The sequence below is a fragment of the Pavona decussata genome, unplaced genomic scaffold (assembly GCF_977016875.1).
Source record: "Pavona decussata unplaced genomic scaffold, jaPavDecu1.1 SCAFFOLD_416, whole genome shotgun sequence".
In the NCBI taxonomy this organism is placed as follows: domain Eukaryota; kingdom Metazoa; phylum Cnidaria; class Anthozoa; order Scleractinia; family Agariciidae; genus Pavona; species Pavona decussata.
In genome coordinates this window covers 627,063-646,459 of record NW_028145778.1, presented here as the reverse complement: position 1 = coordinate 646,459, position 19,397 = coordinate 627,063, and the positions used below count along the sequence as shown (strand labels likewise).

The 19,397-nt window shown below is 38.4% G+C and overlaps 1 protein-coding gene across 50 annotated transcripts; it reads left to right on the top strand.

The window, feature by feature from the left end:
• Window positions 1-1,743: 1,743 nt before the first annotated feature.
• Window positions 1,744-18,992, top strand: LOC146450919 (uncharacterized). Of its 50 annotated transcripts, none has more exons than XM_085099725.1 (34): window positions 1,745-1,919; window positions 3,148-3,647; window positions 4,248-4,364; window positions 6,859-7,383; window positions 8,272-8,674; window positions 9,956-10,258; window positions 10,855-10,952; window positions 11,255-11,322; window positions 12,370-12,497; window positions 13,616-13,666; window positions 13,829-13,879; window positions 14,042-14,092; window positions 14,244-14,294; window positions 14,458-14,508; window positions 14,671-14,721; window positions 14,875-14,925; window positions 15,091-15,141; window positions 15,304-15,354; window positions 15,503-15,553; window positions 15,715-15,765; window positions 15,929-15,979; window positions 16,143-16,193; window positions 16,356-16,406; window positions 16,569-16,619; window positions 16,772-16,822; window positions 16,984-17,034; window positions 17,196-17,246; window positions 17,409-17,459; window positions 17,630-17,680; window positions 17,833-17,883; window positions 18,036-18,086; window positions 18,239-18,289; window positions 18,452-18,502; window positions 18,658-18,992. In XM_085099725.1, the coding sequence occupies exons 2-34, from the start codon at window positions 3,197-3,199 to the stop codon at window positions 18,740-18,742; spliced, it is 3,402 nt and encodes a 1,133-aa protein (XP_084955851.1). In that variant the 5' UTR covers window positions 1,745-1,919; window positions 3,148-3,196; the 3' UTR covers window positions 18,743-18,992. The 50 variants fall into 50 exon arrangements, with proteins under 50 accessions (XP_084955869.1, XP_084955851.1, XP_084955867.1 ...); XM_085099726.1 differs by lacking the exon at window positions 1,745-1,919 and adding an exon at window positions 2,953-3,041; XM_085099743.1 differs by lacking the exon at window positions 13,616-13,666 and having other exon boundaries at window positions 1,744-1,919.
• Window positions 18,993-19,397: the final 405 nt, after the last annotated feature.

Genomic DNA, 19,397 nt, shown 5'->3' with positions numbered 1-19,397 from the left:
AGAAGCATTTCAACTTTCATAATAGTTTGGAAATTGGCTGAAGAGGGAGGGTAGCTTACAAGACCGGTATTCACGAGAGAATGAATGAATAACATATATTTTATCACGGAATTTGCATCACTAAAAGACTGCTGCTTTACAGGAAAGTCGTGTGCAAACTAATACAAGTTAGTCATCACGTAAACTGGATTCAAGATTTGTTTTTTAAAAACAGAGAGAGTGGGAGCAGTTCTTATACGCCCTTATACGATACGGGATGGCGATCCATATCTTTGCCCCAACCAAAGAAAACCTGCTGTTTTTTTGTTGTTGGCAAATTCAGTGTTACACATAGGGAGGAGAAGTCTACTTTCACTCCCTCGTAGCCAAACAATCTACGTTGAAGATGGAAGAGCAATTGAAGCCTCGTAGAAGCCTTATAAATCCTGTGTAATGAACACTTAGGGATAAATCTGTGTTGATTGTTACAGTCAAAATCGTATCATTATCATTAGGGGTTTATAGTAGCATGTTATTATTAGTAGTTTCATGTTGATACATTTGTGTGATAGGTTGTTTAGAAAGTTAGGTGTCCCACATTAGCAGAGGGGACTCCCCTCTGCTAGGCTTCAATTGACACGTTAATAAAGTCATTATTATCATCATCATCATCATCATCATCATCATCATCATCATCATCGTCATCGTCGTCCTCGTCATGATCATTATTATTATTATTATTATTATTATTATTATTATTATTATTATTATTATTATTAATATTATCGTCTTTGCAATTGATGGCAATTGATGGCAATTGATGGCTGGCGTGCCAAGATAAGCGACTGCTACCCGTGGGCCAATCCATTACATTGTAACTAATCATTTTAAATAAAACTGAAAAAGTTGAATAAGTTGACAAAATAATTCGAAATCAAATTAAGACTACTCAAACGGAATAACCAACAGGTTAGATCTTGGTTAAAAAAAAAAAAAAAAGATCAAAACTCTGAACTCTAACGAATGATTTAAAATTAATACTGATCAAACGCACATTCTCGTCCCCAGAGCCTCCCGTCCCTCTTAGCCGGCGGGGCCTTTCTCGTGCCCAGCCTCCGGCGGCTAAGAGGACCAGGTGACTCTGGGAACGAGAATGATCAAACCCATTGATTAACTGTTAGAACACAGTTCTCCAATGCCTGTGGAGGTGCGCGCGCAGGCTGATATTCCTGGAAGAGCAGATTCGAAAACAAAACAGTTGAATGATCTACAAACAAAGCCTTGTCGAGGTCGAGATAAAAACTCCCTATTTGAGTCAGCTAAGATTACAAAAGTTAAACTGTTTGTTGTTTCTTCTAAAAGCCAAAGGTGGCGTTTCTAAAGAAAAAATTATTGATGTTTATTGAGAGCATAATTACGTGAAACCGGAATTGTGAAGGTGTCGGTTAAAATACATGGGGAGGGAAACGTAGCGGTCTGTTAAACCTGGAATAAAAGAAACTTATAATCAGACCAGTTAAACAAAACAAAACAAAAAAATTATACCAAAACCAATTCAAGCCACTGACAAGATATCATCAATCTTTCTAATTTTTATGATGACCGTACAAATTTTGTTTTCTAACTATACCTCTTTTAAACGGAAAAATGACTGGATCAGTAATTGTAAACAGATGAATGTGAAATAGCTATAAATATAATATTACGAGGGTTCTTAACCTAGTCATATATGGTATTTTTATCTGACAGTTGATCCTCCACAGTTCGAGAGCAGATAAAAGGAAACAAAAAAGGTTACTAGCAAGAGACAGCAGTACTGAATTTGAGATAACCAAAAAACTTGGTATTGTTGTTTACCATTGTTAAACAAGCAAATTGCTACGCAAAGGAACGAAGCAATCCAAACACATCTCCGACGTTCGAGTTGGCAGGAATACAACGTATGTATTGATACGTTCTATGTGTACTGTATTTCTTTTACATTTATCTGTACACTGCCGTTTAAGTCGTACTGGAGGTTGTATCTTCTAAGCAAGTGTAGAGACTTCACGAAAAAAAAAAAAAACAGACCTGATTTAATTTCGTATTAAGTATGACATGTTTTGTTGTGGAGCATTTGAAACATGATGTGCGGTATGTAAAATGGGTTCTCGCTGAAGCGAGTCGTTCGTTACTGGAATCAGTGAATGAACCTGTGCTTAACTGTGACTACGATAAATGGTTTTTATTGTTCAAATAAGCTCAACTTGTTGGAAAACATCTCATAAGACAAACTTGTTTTTGGGTAAGAGTTTCAGATGTGAAGGTTAGCCTAAAATACATTTTAGCTTCAAACATTCGATGACTAACCATGCCATATGTTTCATACAAAGTTGTCACGTTGTTTTTGTGACGGCTCAAATTAATTAGATTCAACTGACAGAATTTAAAATGATCGAGTATGGTTTAGAACTGAATGAAGAAAATTTTAAGCCGGAAGTCATTGCAAAAATTGAAAGAATTGCTGCGAAAACTGAAAGCCCTCCCAGGTGGAAGAAGCACACGTGATTTATGTTTGGTCTTGAAAAACACTTGCATGCAAATGATAAATTCTTGTTTCACTTAAAGCTAAAATATTTGTTCTCAAAACAGTGTAATCGTAAATAATATTTTGCAAAGATTGTGAAATTCGAGGTCTTTGTTCTGAAATAGTGGCAGACGGCCAGAAAAATTTTTTAATAAATAATTCCCGACCTTAATAGTAGACAACCTTAAATTCAAATGCAGAAACTTCACTGCATTTTAAATTTGTTTTTGGTTTGAAAATTTCCAGCCTGTTTAATGCAATTTTTTTTATGTCTTTCCATAATCTGGAATAAAGAGAAATAAAATCAAACTTGTTCGAAAAAATTTAAATCAGAACCAAATTTAAACCACTGACAACATACAATCATCATTTAATTTTGGACTTTCCCAGCATTTTCGTGATCACTGCACAAATTTCGTTTGCTTTGCCGGCAAAAATATTACCTCTTTTAAACAGATTGCGTACGTGAGAAAATATTGTCGTGGCTTATTAGGAAGTAAAATGTTTCTTTTCTCTTCAGAATCTTGACTAAATCAGGAATAATTGCAAACACTGAATGTGAAATATCTAAAAGTCATAAGATTTCTGTTGATCCTCCACAGTTGAGAAGCAGATAAACAACCAGTGACGAGTCAGTAAAAATACCAGCAGATGGAAAACACGGAGAAAAAGCACGATACGAAGAGCGATCTTCCCCTAAAACACGATGACCCGCTCCCCTTTCAGTCTGCAGAATCAAAGGAAGGGACTAACGCGGCACCAATGCCAAATCTCAGCTCAAGCGAGACTGAGCACTCAAAGTCGACAGGTGGTAAGGATAAAGATGCCATCATTACTGCAGACGATGATCGTATCAGTTGTGAAAACATTAAAGCTGGACTGCAAAAAGAGCCTACCGAAAGTGCAGCAGTTGATGGCAATGATGAGGCAACATCACTGAAAGCCAAAGCTGCAGATGTCAGCGACACTGGAGCTTCGAGCTCACCTGCTGGAACCCAAACCCACCAGGCACCAGATGATGATGTTGTTATTGACTGCAATGAGGTTAAGAAAGCAGAATCAACGAAAGCATTTGATTATGAGAAAACTGTGAACTCAGGAGGTTAGTGCACATCAAAACTGTTGTTTGTGTTTTGCAGTCCTGTCAGATAGGAAGTTACATGACTACAAGAACCCGTAGCTATCTGACTAAGCTATAGTCAAAGCTGGTATACTTCATACTTGAAGCTATATAGGGCACTTTGTAGCACAGTGTTTATTACTCGCCGGTAGCGTCACTGGTCTGTTTTTTGGATGCATAATAAATTTATTCATCAAATAAAAATACATATTCGATGTTACAATAAAAATATGAAAGACATGCGCGCGATTACATCAGTTGAAAATATAAAAACCCCGTAGTCAACTAATAAACAAATTCAAGCTAACAATATAATAAAAATTAATACTCCTAAGTTATATCTAAACCCTAGTCTATTGAAAAAGCTATCTTTGAATCCCTCAGTGTTAACTCTAGGCATGATACATGATCTGTGTCTCAGTCGCGCTGCATGATGATTCTTTATATTTAGGCAAAAGGCTATGTAAAGGATGGTTCCTATCTGACATTCTATAGAACAGACGGCTGTATGTATGTTTTAAATTTCTCTTCAAGGACATGTTTTCAATGTCTCTCAAATGTTAGTGTGATTGACTCTTTTAGGTGAACATCAGGGTCCACAGCATGATGACGAGAAGGAACCTCCAAAAGACAAACAAGACGGACCTCCAGTCCCTCCAGGAACCATGAAACCAGATACCATTGATCAGACTGATGAAGGTAAGTAAAACTTCATATTTCTTATCAAAGGAAATTTACATTTCGTTCATAGAAAACTGTTTCAGTTTCTGCTGGTCACCACTGAGTTTGGAACAAACAAAAATTTGGATCCCCGTCGGGGCTTGAATCTATGACCTTCCGCACACTGGCGGGGTCTCTCTTTCTGTCCGTTTTCTGCGTTTTGTAGCTTCGCTACGGTACCGATTTCGCCCGTGAAATCTTCGCTCTGTCCCGACTAACTGTCCCTAGATCACCGAAGATGGGAGAGTCGCCTTGGCAAAATGGACAATTTGTGACCTTCCAGAGGAAAACGTACTTAACGAGCAAATTTTCGACTACACTCTTTTCTTTATATAATAATTTATTTGATAAGAATATCGAAGACGAAATTTGCGAAATTTTAAGAATATTTTAAGAATAAATTCGAGGCTGAGATTTTGAAAAGAATATAATTTTGTGTGGTGAAAATTTGTAAAGCAATACAATTATATGTTTTTAACTAAACTATAAAATTCGTCCTTTTTCTAAACGGCAAAACTAGCCAATAAAGCGATAAAGATCTGCACAAGCCAAATGTTCGATGCTAATTGCAGTTTGATTCAGATCCGGACATCAAACATTTGGATACCGCAATACATTCTAAAACGAAAATGTCATACGTTGTAAAAAATAAATCTAAGAATATTCACAAGAATATTTTCAGCCTAACATCGGCAGAAAAATAAGAATATTCAGCCTGGGCCGGAAAACAATATTCTTATAAAAAGAAAAGAATGTGATAAACTGATAAGAAATGATTCTGTTAATCGTTTGAACCGCAAAACTGTTTGGGAATCGGCGAAATTATTTATTCACTTTTCTCGGTACATAAACAACTTCAAATGCTGTTAACAGTGTTCAAGAGAAGATTCCTTTTACCTTTCACCTACATGCTGATCGATACGTTTAAGGTGAAGGACATAAACTGGGTTAGAACTTGGCTATAATAAATTGCCTTTAAAATTTTTCGATAAAAACAGTGCAAAGTAACAATAAAAATAAGGAAGCGAAGGGACACAATCAAGTGATTGTCTAGTGGAATGCACTTGTAACATTTTAATCAAGTAAACTATAGTTAATGTCAAAACTATTTGTTAGAAGCGTTGATCAAGCGACTTCTCTAATGCAGGTAATGCCGTGGAGTGAAAATTCGTAACGCTTTAAATAACGAACGACGAGTCTTGTTGTTGACCTGGAGAAAAATCTTGACGCTTATATTTACGCTTCCCGGAACGGCATAAAAAAAATCCAAACGGAATTTCTAACACCTCTAACGCTTTCCTTAACCGTTTTAAAGCTTTCTGAATGGTTAACGAACGGTTTAGACCTTTTAACAGATCAGTGAACGTTTTCCCGTGGAAGGTCATACGTACTGCTGATATCAGTAATGTCGACAGCCTCCTTTGTAGTGGTGAATAAATAAGGAAAGGTGATAAATCAGTCAGTTTCGCTCGGTAATTGAATGAGAAAGGTGTAATGTCATTGTAATGTTCATCGTGTCTCGAAAGTGGAAAAAGTAAAAATTAGACCTGTACAGGTTTTTTTTTGCGAGGATACGACTAACAAGAGAAGAAACTGATTGAAGTCATGGAAAGCCATCACTTTCTGTCCATTGATCAGTTGATCTTACTGCATCCAATTGCATCGGTTAGAACATGTGTTCAGTGCGTCAAATTTCACTGGTGTGACTCCCAACCTGGAAACGGAAGTTTTTCCTTATTCGCCTTTTGCTTGTGACACAAAATAATTAGTCGAACAGAAAATACAGGACGGCAAAATGTCTTTGTGTGACAAAAGAGACATACGTACAGCTATTAGCTTCTGCATTTTCACTAAAACTTTTTCTTAAATTTTCGACCTCTGGTTGTTTTGCGATACGAACATGACAAGAGAAAGGCAAGTTAAATAACAGATTGCTTGAAAATGTTTTAAGAATTAGCTTTTAGGCTTGTCATGTATAAAAAGACACTTTGCCGGCCTCTTTTTTGACAAGTTTTGGAATAACAAGTGTGGTTATATTTAACCACTGACTTTGTTTTGCGTGTGAATTAGGAAATGATTTGAGTATGAGATGTGACGCGCTTTCGTGACACAATCATCACCAAACGATGCCTGTGGATTTTCGTCATAAACTTGTTTGTTCTTCAATAATTTCAGGCTCAGTGGTATTTACCGCGCTCAGGCAAAATTAAGGTGGGGGAAATAGGATATCGGATTGTGGAAGGATAATGCTTTTCTGTGCATAACTACAAGAGAATAAGATGTCCGCGGCTAGGTTATGTTTGTTCATTCCCTCGTCGATGACTAACTCGCGACCGCCGCAAAAACGATTTGGTTGTAAGGATGTTATTGAAATTGTCCCATTATCTGTTTTTCTTGCCAAAATGAACGTGATATTTAATCGTCAGGCAAAGAATATTTTATGATTTTTAATGCTCTGTCTCCTTTGGTTCAGTGCCTCAACAGAATATGCCAACCAATAGAACATCCCAAACAAGTCAAGGCTCGTCGGGCCACACCGATCATCGCCTTAGTGATCGCTCAGCCCCTTCTGGTTCTGTATCCGAACAGGGCATTCCTACTATTGGTACATCCCAAACAAGCCAAAGGTCGTCTGGTTTCAGCGGCTGTGGTCTTTTTTATGGCTCTGGTCCCTCTTGTTCAGCACCACGACAGGGCATGCCCCATAACACCGCAGCCGATATGGAAATGCTGCAGCAATTAATGAGGCATTTGGGCTCTGGGCAGTTAGATGGTCTGTTAAACAACCAGCATCCATCAAGTCATTCAACTTCGCATAGAAATGGTGATGCCCCGACTACTGACTCACCAAGTACGCAGATAAAAAGTTATGACAAAGGTGGTTATTCAGTGGTGATCACTAATGGCACACTCTCTCACAGCAGCGAAGAGAAGGGTGTGGTCGAGATGGAGAGTGGGACCCAGTTTGAAATTGCTGTAGGAAACAACAATGATTTTGGTGAGTTGATTATAACTGGTTTTTAGACCCGATAAAACACGTGCTGCGAGTTTTTTGAACAGCTTCAAAAACATTCCTGGAAAAGCGTGTGTCAATAGAGTTCATAACAATTATGCTTTTGTGAACGTTGGAAATTAGCATACGAGAAAAACACCGCATACAAATGAGGAGTGTTTTATCAGCTGATAAAACACCGCATACTAACAAGGAGGAGGTTCATCGATATAAAGTCAATGCACGTGATGTATTATCGACCATTTGATAGGTCAACGGGCTTATGAATTATTAATGAGTTGTTGAACGACCAATCAATCAATCAATCATTAAATCTGTCAATCAATGATAATTTATTACTATTATTGAAGGTCAGCCAGGCAATGTCTGCTTTTGCTATCATAAGCACATGTACGTTCACAATTTCAGACACTAATTTCCTTCTAAGCTACCTTCAGCTGTAAACAAGTCGCCAGATATAAAACTTCACCCTTTGTTTTCAAACACAACTGCAAATTGTGTAATTTACATACTGAGCTATTGATAACCCCCAAAATCTTAATCCTTAACAAATCCAAAGCCTAAATTAAAACTTCATTGTTATTCAAGTATTCTTACAAGGAGAGAGTGAAGAGAACCACAGTAATTTTATTATGTAAGAACCTTTTTGAGGGCTTCACTATCACAATGCAAGTGATCAACGCGCCCTAAATTTTATTATGGTTGCAGCTTGGATCACTAAAAAGGTAAATACATCTACCCCGCTTCTCTGATACCTCTCAAATGTGAAACATTTCGTGAGGCAGCTGGAATCAAAAGACAAAATTTTTATGCTGTGTCGTTTCAATATCGGTTAATTACATGATTTTGTAATTCTTTTACTTTGACTTGCAGCTGCTGAGGTGGACATAACATTTGGAGGAATATTCCTCGGAGTGTGGCTTTTAGAGGCTAAGCAAACATTATCCAATCCTTTGATTGTCGAAGGCTCTTCCTGGGCAAAGGGCAGGCTGAAATTCTTTAGCACTTCAGACAAAAGGCGACCAATACTCAATGAAGAATTTGGCCAACGAAAGGAAATCAATGGAAAAATAGAATTTGAGTTCAAGCCAGAAGCATCAACCTTGAAGCTAATTGTAAAGCATTTGTGGAAACAGGGGACCAAGGAGATATGCATGGCTGAATTCAAGACAGCAACTGTCAAAGATTTGAAGCGAGAGATCGACAAGAAATATAAATGTGGAGTCGCATGTTTGATTATGGGTGGAAAAATTCTAGATGAGGATAAAACCATGAGGTGAAAAATTCATTTTGTGTCTTGAGAAAAACGTTTTGCTTGACAAACACTCAAATTCAAATGCGGTGGTCTTGCTGGGCCTCCGCTATAGTAATAGTAACTTTATTCGTCGAAAAACGAAGGGAAAACGCTGGACTAAGAACTATATCTAGATCTATACAACAATTACAATTAAAAATTCCAAAACAGTCCCAAAATACATTTTAAAAACAATCTACCTAGCATTAACAATTTGAATTGAGTTCGAGAGACGGTGGAATATCAAAAGGAGCAAGAAATCTTTTTGTATGGCACTCCAGAAGGTACATGTCTGCACAGCATGAACAGAACACGTATACGATTAGTTACCAGTACGGCTGATTATCTATTTACTGTTTCTATGGAAAGGTTCACGCTCATAATTTTATGAGGATAACGTTCGGATAAAAACTTTTGGACAACTTCTTGGCACGTTTCAAAGGTCTTTTTTTCGACACAAGTTGCACGGATCGTTGCCTAGTTTAACATGCCCTGAAATGAACATGCCTCGCACGTTTTTGTTGCAGTCACCGTTGCACGAAGTAGAACCGACTTCTACTTCTCGCAACGATTGCGGCAACAAAAAAATTGCGAGACGTGCTCATTTCGGGGCTTGTTACACTATGCTAAGATACGTGCAACTTGTGTCGCAACAAAATTGTGAGACAAGTTGCAAGAAAAATTGCTTAGTGTAACAGCGCCTTTAGAGGATACAACGTGTATAAAATGTTTAATTTGAACACGGTTTTGTTCAGACAGTTCAATTTTAGCACCAACATCTACCCTCATATTTGTAATGGCAATAAGACCGATTGGAGTACAATGACGAGCATGATTGCCTATAAATTGCACGATACGAAGTCCAATTACTAATTAATTTTGTCTCAATAACAAAATGCGAGAAACTCAGTGATAGAATATTTAAGGTAGGAACCAACTTCTTTTTGTTGTCCATTATTTTTTTTAAGCTGAAGCCTGGCAACCTGCTCACTGGAGATATTTTGCTTAATTTTGATTGGTTAGCATAAGCTGGATAATTTTAAAAAACTCTTTAGCTAATGACGTCCGCTGCTTTAATTTTTTGGTTGCTTAACTGTCCGATTACATGCAGCTTGTAAAAATCGGACAGTTTTGGGGTTGTAACAGCCAAATGAAGCAATAACTAAGGGCTGTTAAGAACCAATCAGATTAGAGTATTTTGTTATTGTGCAAAGACAAACACTCTTCAAATAATGAGCTCAACATTGTCATTTCTTTCCACAGCTCTTACGCACTGGAAAATGATAATGAAGTAATTACAGTGCTCTACAAAAAGGAGGAGCTGCTGATTGAATCCTCAGGCAATGACTCGGCCACCATGATGGTAGATCCTTTGAAAGTTTCTATTCAGGATGTTAAAGATTTTATTGAAAAAGAGTTCAATATTGGAAAGAATGAACAACATCTCCGCATCAGTGGACAAAATGTTCACGAAATTAACCCTCTTTCTAAAATATTTCTAACAGCAAAGGAGAAACCTGTTATAAGAGTGGATAAGGATGAGGCTGTCAACAATGGTTCTAAACGGTAAGAATTCTTTGTAATTATATTTACTGTTGGCCTAGCCTTTTGCGTTTTTTTGCAAAAAAAAGCCTGTTCTACAGGCTACTGTTGGCCCCGCTACATTTTTACTGAGTATCTAGGGAAACGTTACACAGTCCGAAATAAAAAAATAAATGAGGGGATCAGATTACTGATGGTATAGCCAATTCTGAAAGTCTACAAATGTGGCCAAACACTTTCTCCAAGAAATCGTTCTACGTAGTTAGAAGATCCGTCCTCTAAATACCAACACCCAGCTCATCAGTGGAGTAATTATAAATCCATTTCCTTCATAGTTGCGCATTTGTCACTCTTTTCCTGTATACACCTTGGAGGTTGCTAATCCTAGAATGTGATTTGTGTTGAGGTTCGTGAGACGGAAACTACAGTATACCCCACATTGTTTCGCATCTGACCCCAATAGATGGACATTGCATCGACAAGTGTGTACTGTTGAGATGTACAGTGCAACCCTCATTGGACTCACATTGTATTAATTGAGTGTAGTATTGAACCGAAGCCATTAATATCTGACATGAAACTCAGAAACATTTTCAGCTTACATTGTTCTCTCATTCTAGAGGAACTACCACAGATTCTGGTTCGGAAACTACAAGGGGAGGAGGAGATGGTGCATTTGCCTTTACTGGTGGATCAGGCTTTCGTGGTGACCCTTCAGGTACATATACTCCTTTATTTTCGTCAAGTTCCGCCCTGGTGTTTTGAGTCTGTTGTTTTAAATGTGTAAATGTACCAACGGAGCGCCTGAGAGCACGGAGAGTGCCTGTTTAAAGGTGTCCGTCCAATCCAGGTTTGTTGATATACACTAATTATACTAATTCTATAAATTTAACGATGGTTGTGTTACAATTTGTAGAAAAGTCATCATCATTGTCTTCAAAATAAGGATGAAAGAGAAAAATATAGAGAAAGTGATAAAGACTGACAATTTTTACTTTAATTGTCAACTTTTGTCTACAGCGTCCAGTACATCTCCCACTCGTGATCCTGGTGACGCACAATTTGATGGTCCAGGAAGTCTTGGCAAGGTACCCATCATTTCATTTTAATCTCCATTGTCTACTTCTCCGTGCTCTCTATCAATAGTTTCTCTCTCCAAGCTTCTTGTATTTATATAACTCTTCCACACCCAGTCAAAACAAGACACATTTGATGTGGTTGAGACACTGAGTTGCGTGATGAAAATCCTAAATTTTGAGCATTCAAAAATGACAGCTTTTCTAGTGGTCTGGCTTTTGTGCTGTAAACTTTGAGTCTGTGGACGAAATCCTAGTGTCACCATTCAAATACCACAGATAATACAATAATTTGTTATGATACTGTTTATTTTTTTGTATTTGATGGTTCTTGCTTTTGAGTTAGTGGATGAAATCCCGAAGTGGGGAGCGTTCGAATAATGAAAGTTATCAAGTAATACTTCTCCATGCTGTTTCTTACAATGTTCAGTTATTATGGTTCAAATTAAAGCGACTAAGCAGTATTTTCCTTTGGTACTGCCTTAGAAATATGACAAAATGTTTCCTTTTAAAACGTCATGTCATCACAGGACATAAAACTGTCCGTTCCGAAGTCAGGTGAATGAAATCGCTTTCAAAAACTTGAAGAACTCTAAGACGTAGCCAAACGTTTTTCAAATCAGTTGATAGCAGATCAGTTTATACTATGAGGCTTCGAAAGGTACGTTCAATGCTTTTGCGACGAAATTCGATCACAACAGCAAAAATTAAGTGAGTAACGAAGCGATGTTGCGATGAGCTTTTGGTTGAAGGTTCATAGACGAGGACGTAACATTTGGCAGTTACCATTTGCTCTGTTTCATATCGGGAGAAAGCACCGCACTAAATGCCAACGGACCCGCTTTGTATACTCTGATTCATTTCCCCATTATGAGCTTGGCTGTTCTAGGGTCTAAAATGATTCAAGGCCTGAAAAACTACACGGGGTGGCTTGCAGCTGCCTATCAAGGGCAGTTCTAACTAAACACTAACTAAACTACCCCAAATGCACATGGAAATCAGAATAAGTGCAATTCTTATTGAAAAACGGGAAATCTTTTTTTCCATTCTGTTTTTAAGGAGGGCGTAGCGATGCTTTGTGGTGATCAAGAAAATATTTTCCAGAAGTTCCAGTTAGATAATAAGGAAGAGAAGAAATTCTCAAAGAAGAGGGCCGTTACGATGATAATTCAGCTGATAGAGAAGAGGTACCAGTAATGACATTTTATTCTCTCAGTAATTACTCATTACGGCGAAAGATATGAGAAAACGAGACAACTGAACGTTTTTGACTTCGGTACCACTTCCATCATCAGTTTAAAAATAACTGTCAAAATAAGCCCCTCTTGTTAGATGGTTTTTGTATCCGCTTTTTTCTTGTATTTGGTATACTTCTTTTCTGAACTGAAACTGTTCCAACAGAGATACACAAATTGCATATATTTTATCTAATAGGACTTCATAGTAGCTTGGCGATTGTATATAAAAAGTATTTTAAATTTATATTGTTTCATTGGAAAATGGCTTGTATACCATTTTATCATTTTTAAAACAACAGTACTTTATCTATAGTGTCCCCAATTACTTAATGTAGATAAATAACCCAGACACTTAAATAAAGTCATTCTGTTCTGTTTGGAGCTTCACAGCAGAAATGATCGTGTGGTGGATTGTCTTAAGAGTAAAGAAAAATTTCAATCAATCATACGGGCCAATTTACACGTTGCAATTTTTCAGCCAATTTCGTTTTTTGTTTTTTTTGTTCGGGGTGAAAGTCGGCGTGATTCAAAACATCTGTAGCACTGGTACAGATTGTTACAAACGGGTCCGAATTTCGTCGACTCGCTCACTTTCTTTGTAAAATTTGGGCCGAAATAACCTTAACTTAAATAGCATTGACTGTATCCTGCAGTTAGGTCGTAGTCCCCGCCCCTGTTGATCTCAGGTTGCCTCTCTCTCATGTACTCTTCCACCTTGCGTCTGAAGTCCCCTTTCTCCATAGCTAGAATGGTGGTATTGTCCCATTTATATAAAATTTAGTAATGTTGCCGGTTTTGTCCAGGCGTTCTCGGGCCGCGGACACACGTAGTGCTTGTTTGCTAATATTGTCACATGACTTTTGTCAAGCCGCGCTGTGATCATATCTGCTGATGAAGTTCCTACGATAAGAACAAAAGCGTAGGTTCTTTATAGTTTGTTTAATTTGGTTGTTTATTAATTTCTTCTGTTTTGGTTAGGCTAATTGGCGAAAGGTCTCAAGACTTCTTTTCCATAATTGAAGGTCTGCCTTCTGCGAAACTGACGCTATTTCTTTCTTTCATTGCAGTGATGAAGCAACAGCCTCTCCACCACCCTCTGAACCTCCCAAAGAGCCAATGTAGGTTTCAAAGCGTAGGTTCTTTATAGTTTGTTTAATTTGGTTGTTTATTAATTTCTTTTGTTTTGGTTAGGCTAATTGGCGGAAGGTCTCAAGACTTCTTTTCCATAATTGAATGTCTGCCTTCTGGGAAACTGACGGTCTTTCTTTCTTTCATTGCAGTGAGGAAGCAACAGCCTCTCCACCACCCTCTCAGCCTCCCAAAGAGACAATGTAGGTTGCAAAGCGTAGGTTCTTTATAGTTTGTTTAATTTGGTTGTTTATTAATTTCTTTTGTTTTGGTTAGGCAAATTGGCGAAGGGTCTCAAGACTTCTTTTCCATAATTGAAGGTCTGCTTTCTACGGAACTGACGCTCTTTCTTTCTTTCTTTCCAGTAATGAAGCAACAGCCTCTCCACCACCCTCTGAACCTTCCAAAGAGACAATGTAGGTTGGCGCTTTGTAGTTTGTTTAATTTGGTTGTTTATTTATCTCTTTTGTTTTGGTTAGGCTAATTGTCGAATAGTCCCGAGACTTTTTTTCATAATTGAAGGTCTGCCTTCTGCGAAACTGACGCTCTTTCTTTCCTTCATTACAGTAATGAAGCAACAGCCTCTCCACCACCCTCTGAACCTCCCAAAGAGCCAATGTAGGTTGCAAAGCGTAGGTTCTTTGTGGTTTGTTTAATTTGGTTGTTTAGTCAATTTCTTTTGTTTTGGCTAGGCAAAGTGGCGAAGGGTCCCAAGACTTCTTTTCCATAATTGAAGGTCTGCCTTCTGCGAAACTGACGCTCTTTCTTTCTTTCATTGCAGTGATGAAGCAACAGCCTCTCCACCACCCTCTCAGCCTCCCAAAGAGACAATGTACGTTGCAAAGCGTAGGTTCTTTATTGTTTGTTTAATTTGGTTGTTTATTAATTTCTTTTGTTTTGGTTAGGCTAATTGGCGAAGGGTCCCAAGACTTCTTTTCCATAATTGAAGGTCTGCTTTTTACGGAACTGACGCTCTTTCTTTCTTTCATTGTAGTAATGAAGCAACAGCCTCTCCACCACCCTCTGAACCTTCCAAAGAGACAATGTAGGTTGGCGCTTTGTAGTTTGTTTAATTTGGTTGTTTATTTATCTCTTTTGTTTTGGTTAGGCTAATTGGCGAAGGGTCCCGAGACTTTTTTTTTCATAATTGAAGGTCTGCCTTCTGCGAAACTAACGCTCTTTCTTTCTTTCATTGCAGTGATGTAGCAGCAGCCTCTCCACCACCCTCTCAGCCTCCCAAAGAGACAATGTAGGTTGCAAAGCGTAGGTTCTTTGTAGTTTGTTTAATTTAGGTTTTTATTAATTTATTTTGTTTTGGTTAGGATAATTGGCGAAGGTCTCAAGACTTCTTTTCCATAATTGAAGGTCTGCTTTCTGCGAAACTGACGCTCTTTCTTTTTTTTTTAAATTGCAGTGATGAAGCAACAGCCTCTCCACCACCCTCTGAGCCTCCTAAAGAGACAATGTAGGTTGCAAAGCGTAGGTTCTTTGTAGTTTGTTTAATTTGGTGTTTTATTAATTTCTTTTGTTTCGGTTAGGCTAATTGGCAAAGGGTCCCAAGACTTCTTTTCCATAATTGAAGGTCTGCTTTTTACGGAACTGACGCTCTTTCTTTCTTTCATTGTAGTAATGAAGCAACAGCCTCTCCACCACCCTCTGAACCTTCCAAAGAGACAATGTAGGTTGGCTCTTTGTAGTTTGTTTAATTTGGTTGTTTATTAATTTCTTTTGTTTTGGTTAGGATAATTGGCGAAGGGTCCCAAGACTTCTTTTCCACAATTGAAGGTCTGCTTTCCGCGAAACTGACGCTCTTTCTTTCATTGCAGTGACAAAGCAGCAGCCTCCCCACCACCTTCTGAGCCTCCCAAAGAGCCAATGTAGGTTGCAAAGCGTAGGTTCTTTGTAGTTTGTTTAATTTGGGTTTTTATTAATTTATTTTGTTTTGGTTAGGATAATTGGCGAAGGTCCAAAGACTTCTTTTCCATAATTGAAGGTCTGCCTTCTGCGAAACTGACGCTATTTCTTTCTTTTATTGCAGTAATGAAGCAACGGCCTCTCCACCACCCTCTAAGCCTCCCAAAGAGCCAATGTAGGTTGCAAAGCGTAGGTTCTTTATAGTTTGTTTAATTTGGTTGTTTAGTAAATTTCTTTTGTTTTGGTTAGGATAATTAGCGAAGGGTCCCAAGACTTCTTTTCCATAATTGAAGGTCTGCTTTCTGCGAAACTAACGCTGATTCTTTCTTTCATTGCAGTGATGAAGCAACAGCCTCTCCACCACTCTCTGAACCTCCCAAAGAGACAATGTAGGTTACAAAGCGTAGGTTCTTTGTAGTCTGTTTAATTTGGTTGTTTAGTAAATTTCTTTTGTTTTGGTTAGGCTAAGTGGCGAAGGGTCCCAAGACTTCTTTTCCATAATTGAAGGTCTGCCCCCTGCGAAACTGACGCTCCTTCTTTCTTTCATTGCAGTGATGTAGCAACAGCCTCTCCACCACCCTCTGAACCTCACAAAGAGCCAATGTAGGTTGCAAAAAGGAGGTTGTTTGTAGTTTGTTTAATTTGGTTGTTTATTAAGTTGTTTTGTTTTGGTTAGGATAATTAGCGAAGGGTTCCAAGACTTCTTTTCCACGATTGAAGGTCTGCCTTCTGCGAAACTGACGCCCTTTCTTTCTTTCATTGCAGTGATGAAGCAACGGCCTCTCCACCACACTCTGAACCTCCCAAAGAGCCAATGTAGGTGGCAAAGCGTAGGTTCTTTGTAGTTAGTTTAATTTGCTTGTTAGTAAATTTCTTTTGTTTTGGTTAGGCTAAGTGGCGAAGGGTCCCAAAACTTCTCTTCCATAATTGAAGGTCTGCTTTCTACGGAACTGACACTCTTTCTTTCTTTCATTGCAGTAATGAAGCAACAGCCTCTCCACCACCCTCTGAACCTTCCAAAGAGAAAATGTAGGTTGGCTCTTTGTAGTTTGTTTAATTTGGTTGTTTATTAATCTCTTTTGTTTTGGTTAGGCTAAGTGGCGAAGGGTCCCAAGACTTCTTTTCCAGAATTGAAGGTCTGCTTTTGGCGAAACTCACGCTCTTTCTTTCTTTCATTGCAGTAATGAAGCAACAGCCTCTCCACCACCCTCTGAGCCTGCCAAAGAGCCAATGTAGGTTGCAAAGCGTAGGTTCTTTGCAGATTGTTTAATTTGGTTTGTTATTAATTTATTTTGTTTTAGTTAGGATAATTGGCGAAGGTCTCAAGACTTCTTTTCCATAATTGAAGGTCTGCTTTCCGCGAAACTGACGCTTCTTCTTTCTTTCATTGCAGTGATGTAGCAACAGCCTCTCCACCACCCTCTGAACCTCCCAAAGAGCCAATGTAGGTTGCAAAGCGTAGATTCTTGTAGTTTGTTTAATTTGGTTGTTTATTAATTTATTTTGCTTTGTTTAGGATAATTGGCGAAGGGTCTCAAGACTTCTTTTCCACAATTGAAGGTGTGCTTTCTGCGAAACTGACGGTCTTTCTTTCTTTCATTACAGTGATAAAGCAACAGCCTCTCCACCACCCTCTGAACCTCCCAAAGAGCCAATGTAGGTTGCAAAGCGTAGGTTCTTTGTAGTTTGTTTAATTTGGTTATTTATTAATTTATTTTGCTTTGTTTAGGATAATCGAGAAAGGGTCCAAAGACTTCTCTTCCACAATTGAAGGTCTGCCTTCTGCGAAACTGACGCTCTTTTTTTCTTTCATTGCAGTGATAAAGCAACAGCCTCTCCACCACCCTCTGAGCCTCCCAAAGAGCCAATGTAGGTTGCAAAGCGTAGGTTCTTTGTAGTTTGTTTAATTTGGTTGTTTATTAATTCCTTTTGTTTTGGTTAGGATAATCGGCGAAGGGTCCCAAGACTTCTTTTCCATAATTGAAGGTCTGCTTTCTACGGAACTAACGCTCTTTCTTTCTTTCTTTCTTTCATTGCAGTAATGAAGCAACAGCCTCTCCACCACCCTCTGAACCTTCCAAAGAGCCAATGTAGGTTGGCTCTTTGTAGTTTGTTTAATTTGGTTGTTTATTAATGTCTTTTGTTTTGGTTAGGATAATTGACGAAGGGTCCCAAGACTTCTTTTCCATAATTGAAGGTCTGCCTTCTGCGAAACTGACGGTCTTTCTTTCTTTCATTGCAGTAATGAAGCAACAGCCTCTCCACCACCCTCTGAACCTTCCAAAGAGCCAATGTAGGTTGGCTCTTTGTAGTTTGTTTAATTTGGTTGTTTATTAATGTCTTTTGTTTTGGTTAGGATAATTGACGAAGGGTCCCAAGACTTCTTTTCCATAATTGAAGGTCTGCCTTCTGCGAAACTGACGGTCTTTCTTTCTTTCATTGCAGTAATGAAGCAACAGCCTCTCCACCACCCTCTGAACCTTCCAAAGAGCCAATGTAGGTTGGCTCTTTGTAGTTTGTTTAATTTGGTTGTTTATTAATGTCTTTTGTTTTGGTTAGGATAATTGACGAAGGGTCCCAAGACTTCTTTTCCATAATTGAAGGTCTGCCTTCTGCGAAACTGACGGTCTTTCTTTCTTTCATTGCAGTAATGAAGCAACAGCCTCTCCACCACCCTCTCAGCCTCCCAAAGAGACAATGTAGGTTGCAAAGCATAGGTTCTTTATAGTTTATTTAATTTGGTTGTTTATTAATTTCTTTTGTGTTGGTTAGGCTAATTGGCGGAAGGTCTCAAGACTTCTTTTCCATAATTGAAGGTCTGCCTTCTGCGAAAGTGACACTCTTTCTTTCTTTTATTGCAGTAATGAAGCAAAAGCCTCTCCACCATCCTCTGAACCTTCCAAAGAGCCAATGTAGGTTGGCTCTTTGTAGTAGTTTGTATAATTTGGTTGTTTATTAATCTCTTTTGTTTTGGTTAGGCTAATTGGCGAAGGGTCTCAAGACTTCTTTTCCACCATTGAAGGTCTGCCTTCTTCGAAACTGACACTCTTCCTTTGTTTCATTGCAGTGATGTAGCAACAGCCTCTCCACCACCCTCTGAACCTTCAAAAGAGCCAATGCCAACTGCTAACCCATCCCCTGAACCAAAGTAAAACATTAAGCTTTCCAGGACATTAGTGAAGCTGCAATAAACAATGATGTCACTGGTAAAACAATTAGAACTTAGGGTCTTTAAATAAGGGTGTTGCCTCCCAACTGGTTTAATGGGTAATCACTTTGTTTTTTTACACAAGAAAAAATAAAAGATAAAAATTTTGTTCAAGTTTCAAAATACAGAGGAGGTAAATAACCCCACTGAATGTAGACACTGTTTAAAAATTAAAGATTATAAATACAACGTTATGCATGGTTAACGCTTCCACTGGAGATCTTGTTTTGATGTACAGTGGAACCCCGTCTTACGACCACCTCGTTAATAGGACCACCTCGTTATTACGACCATTTTTTTGTGCCCCAAATGACTTGAAATTCCAGTCATTTCCTTAGTTTTACAACCTCGTTAATCCGACCACCCCGTTATTACGACTGCATTTTCGCGGCCCGAAGGTGGTCGTATTAACGGGGTTCCACTGTACTTTCCTTTTTTCTTCCAAACACACGCTGGCATGAGAGTTGCGTTGGTAGCTATACGTATGCTAAGTCTGTAATAAACTAGAACTAGCTTTTACTCATTTATTAGACCTTTAAAACTAAAATTACGGTTTAGTTGACGAAGAATTTAGCATTTCTTTCCCGCAACTGATATTT

Excerpts from the sequence above, each read along its gene's own strand:
- LOC146450919 (XM_085099725.1), top strand. The coding sequence starts at position 3,197 with ATGGAAAACACGGAGAAAAAGCACGATACGAAGAGCGATCTTCCCCTA. Across the intron at positions 3,648-4,247 it reads GAAAACTGTGAACTCAGGAG|GTGAACATCAGGGTCCACAG; the intron begins GTTAGTGCACAT and ends TGACTCTTTTAG. Across the intron at positions 16,407-16,568 it reads GAACCTCCCAAAGAGCCAAT|TAATGAAGCAACAGCCTCTC; the intron begins GTAGGTGGCAAA and ends CTTTCATTGCAG.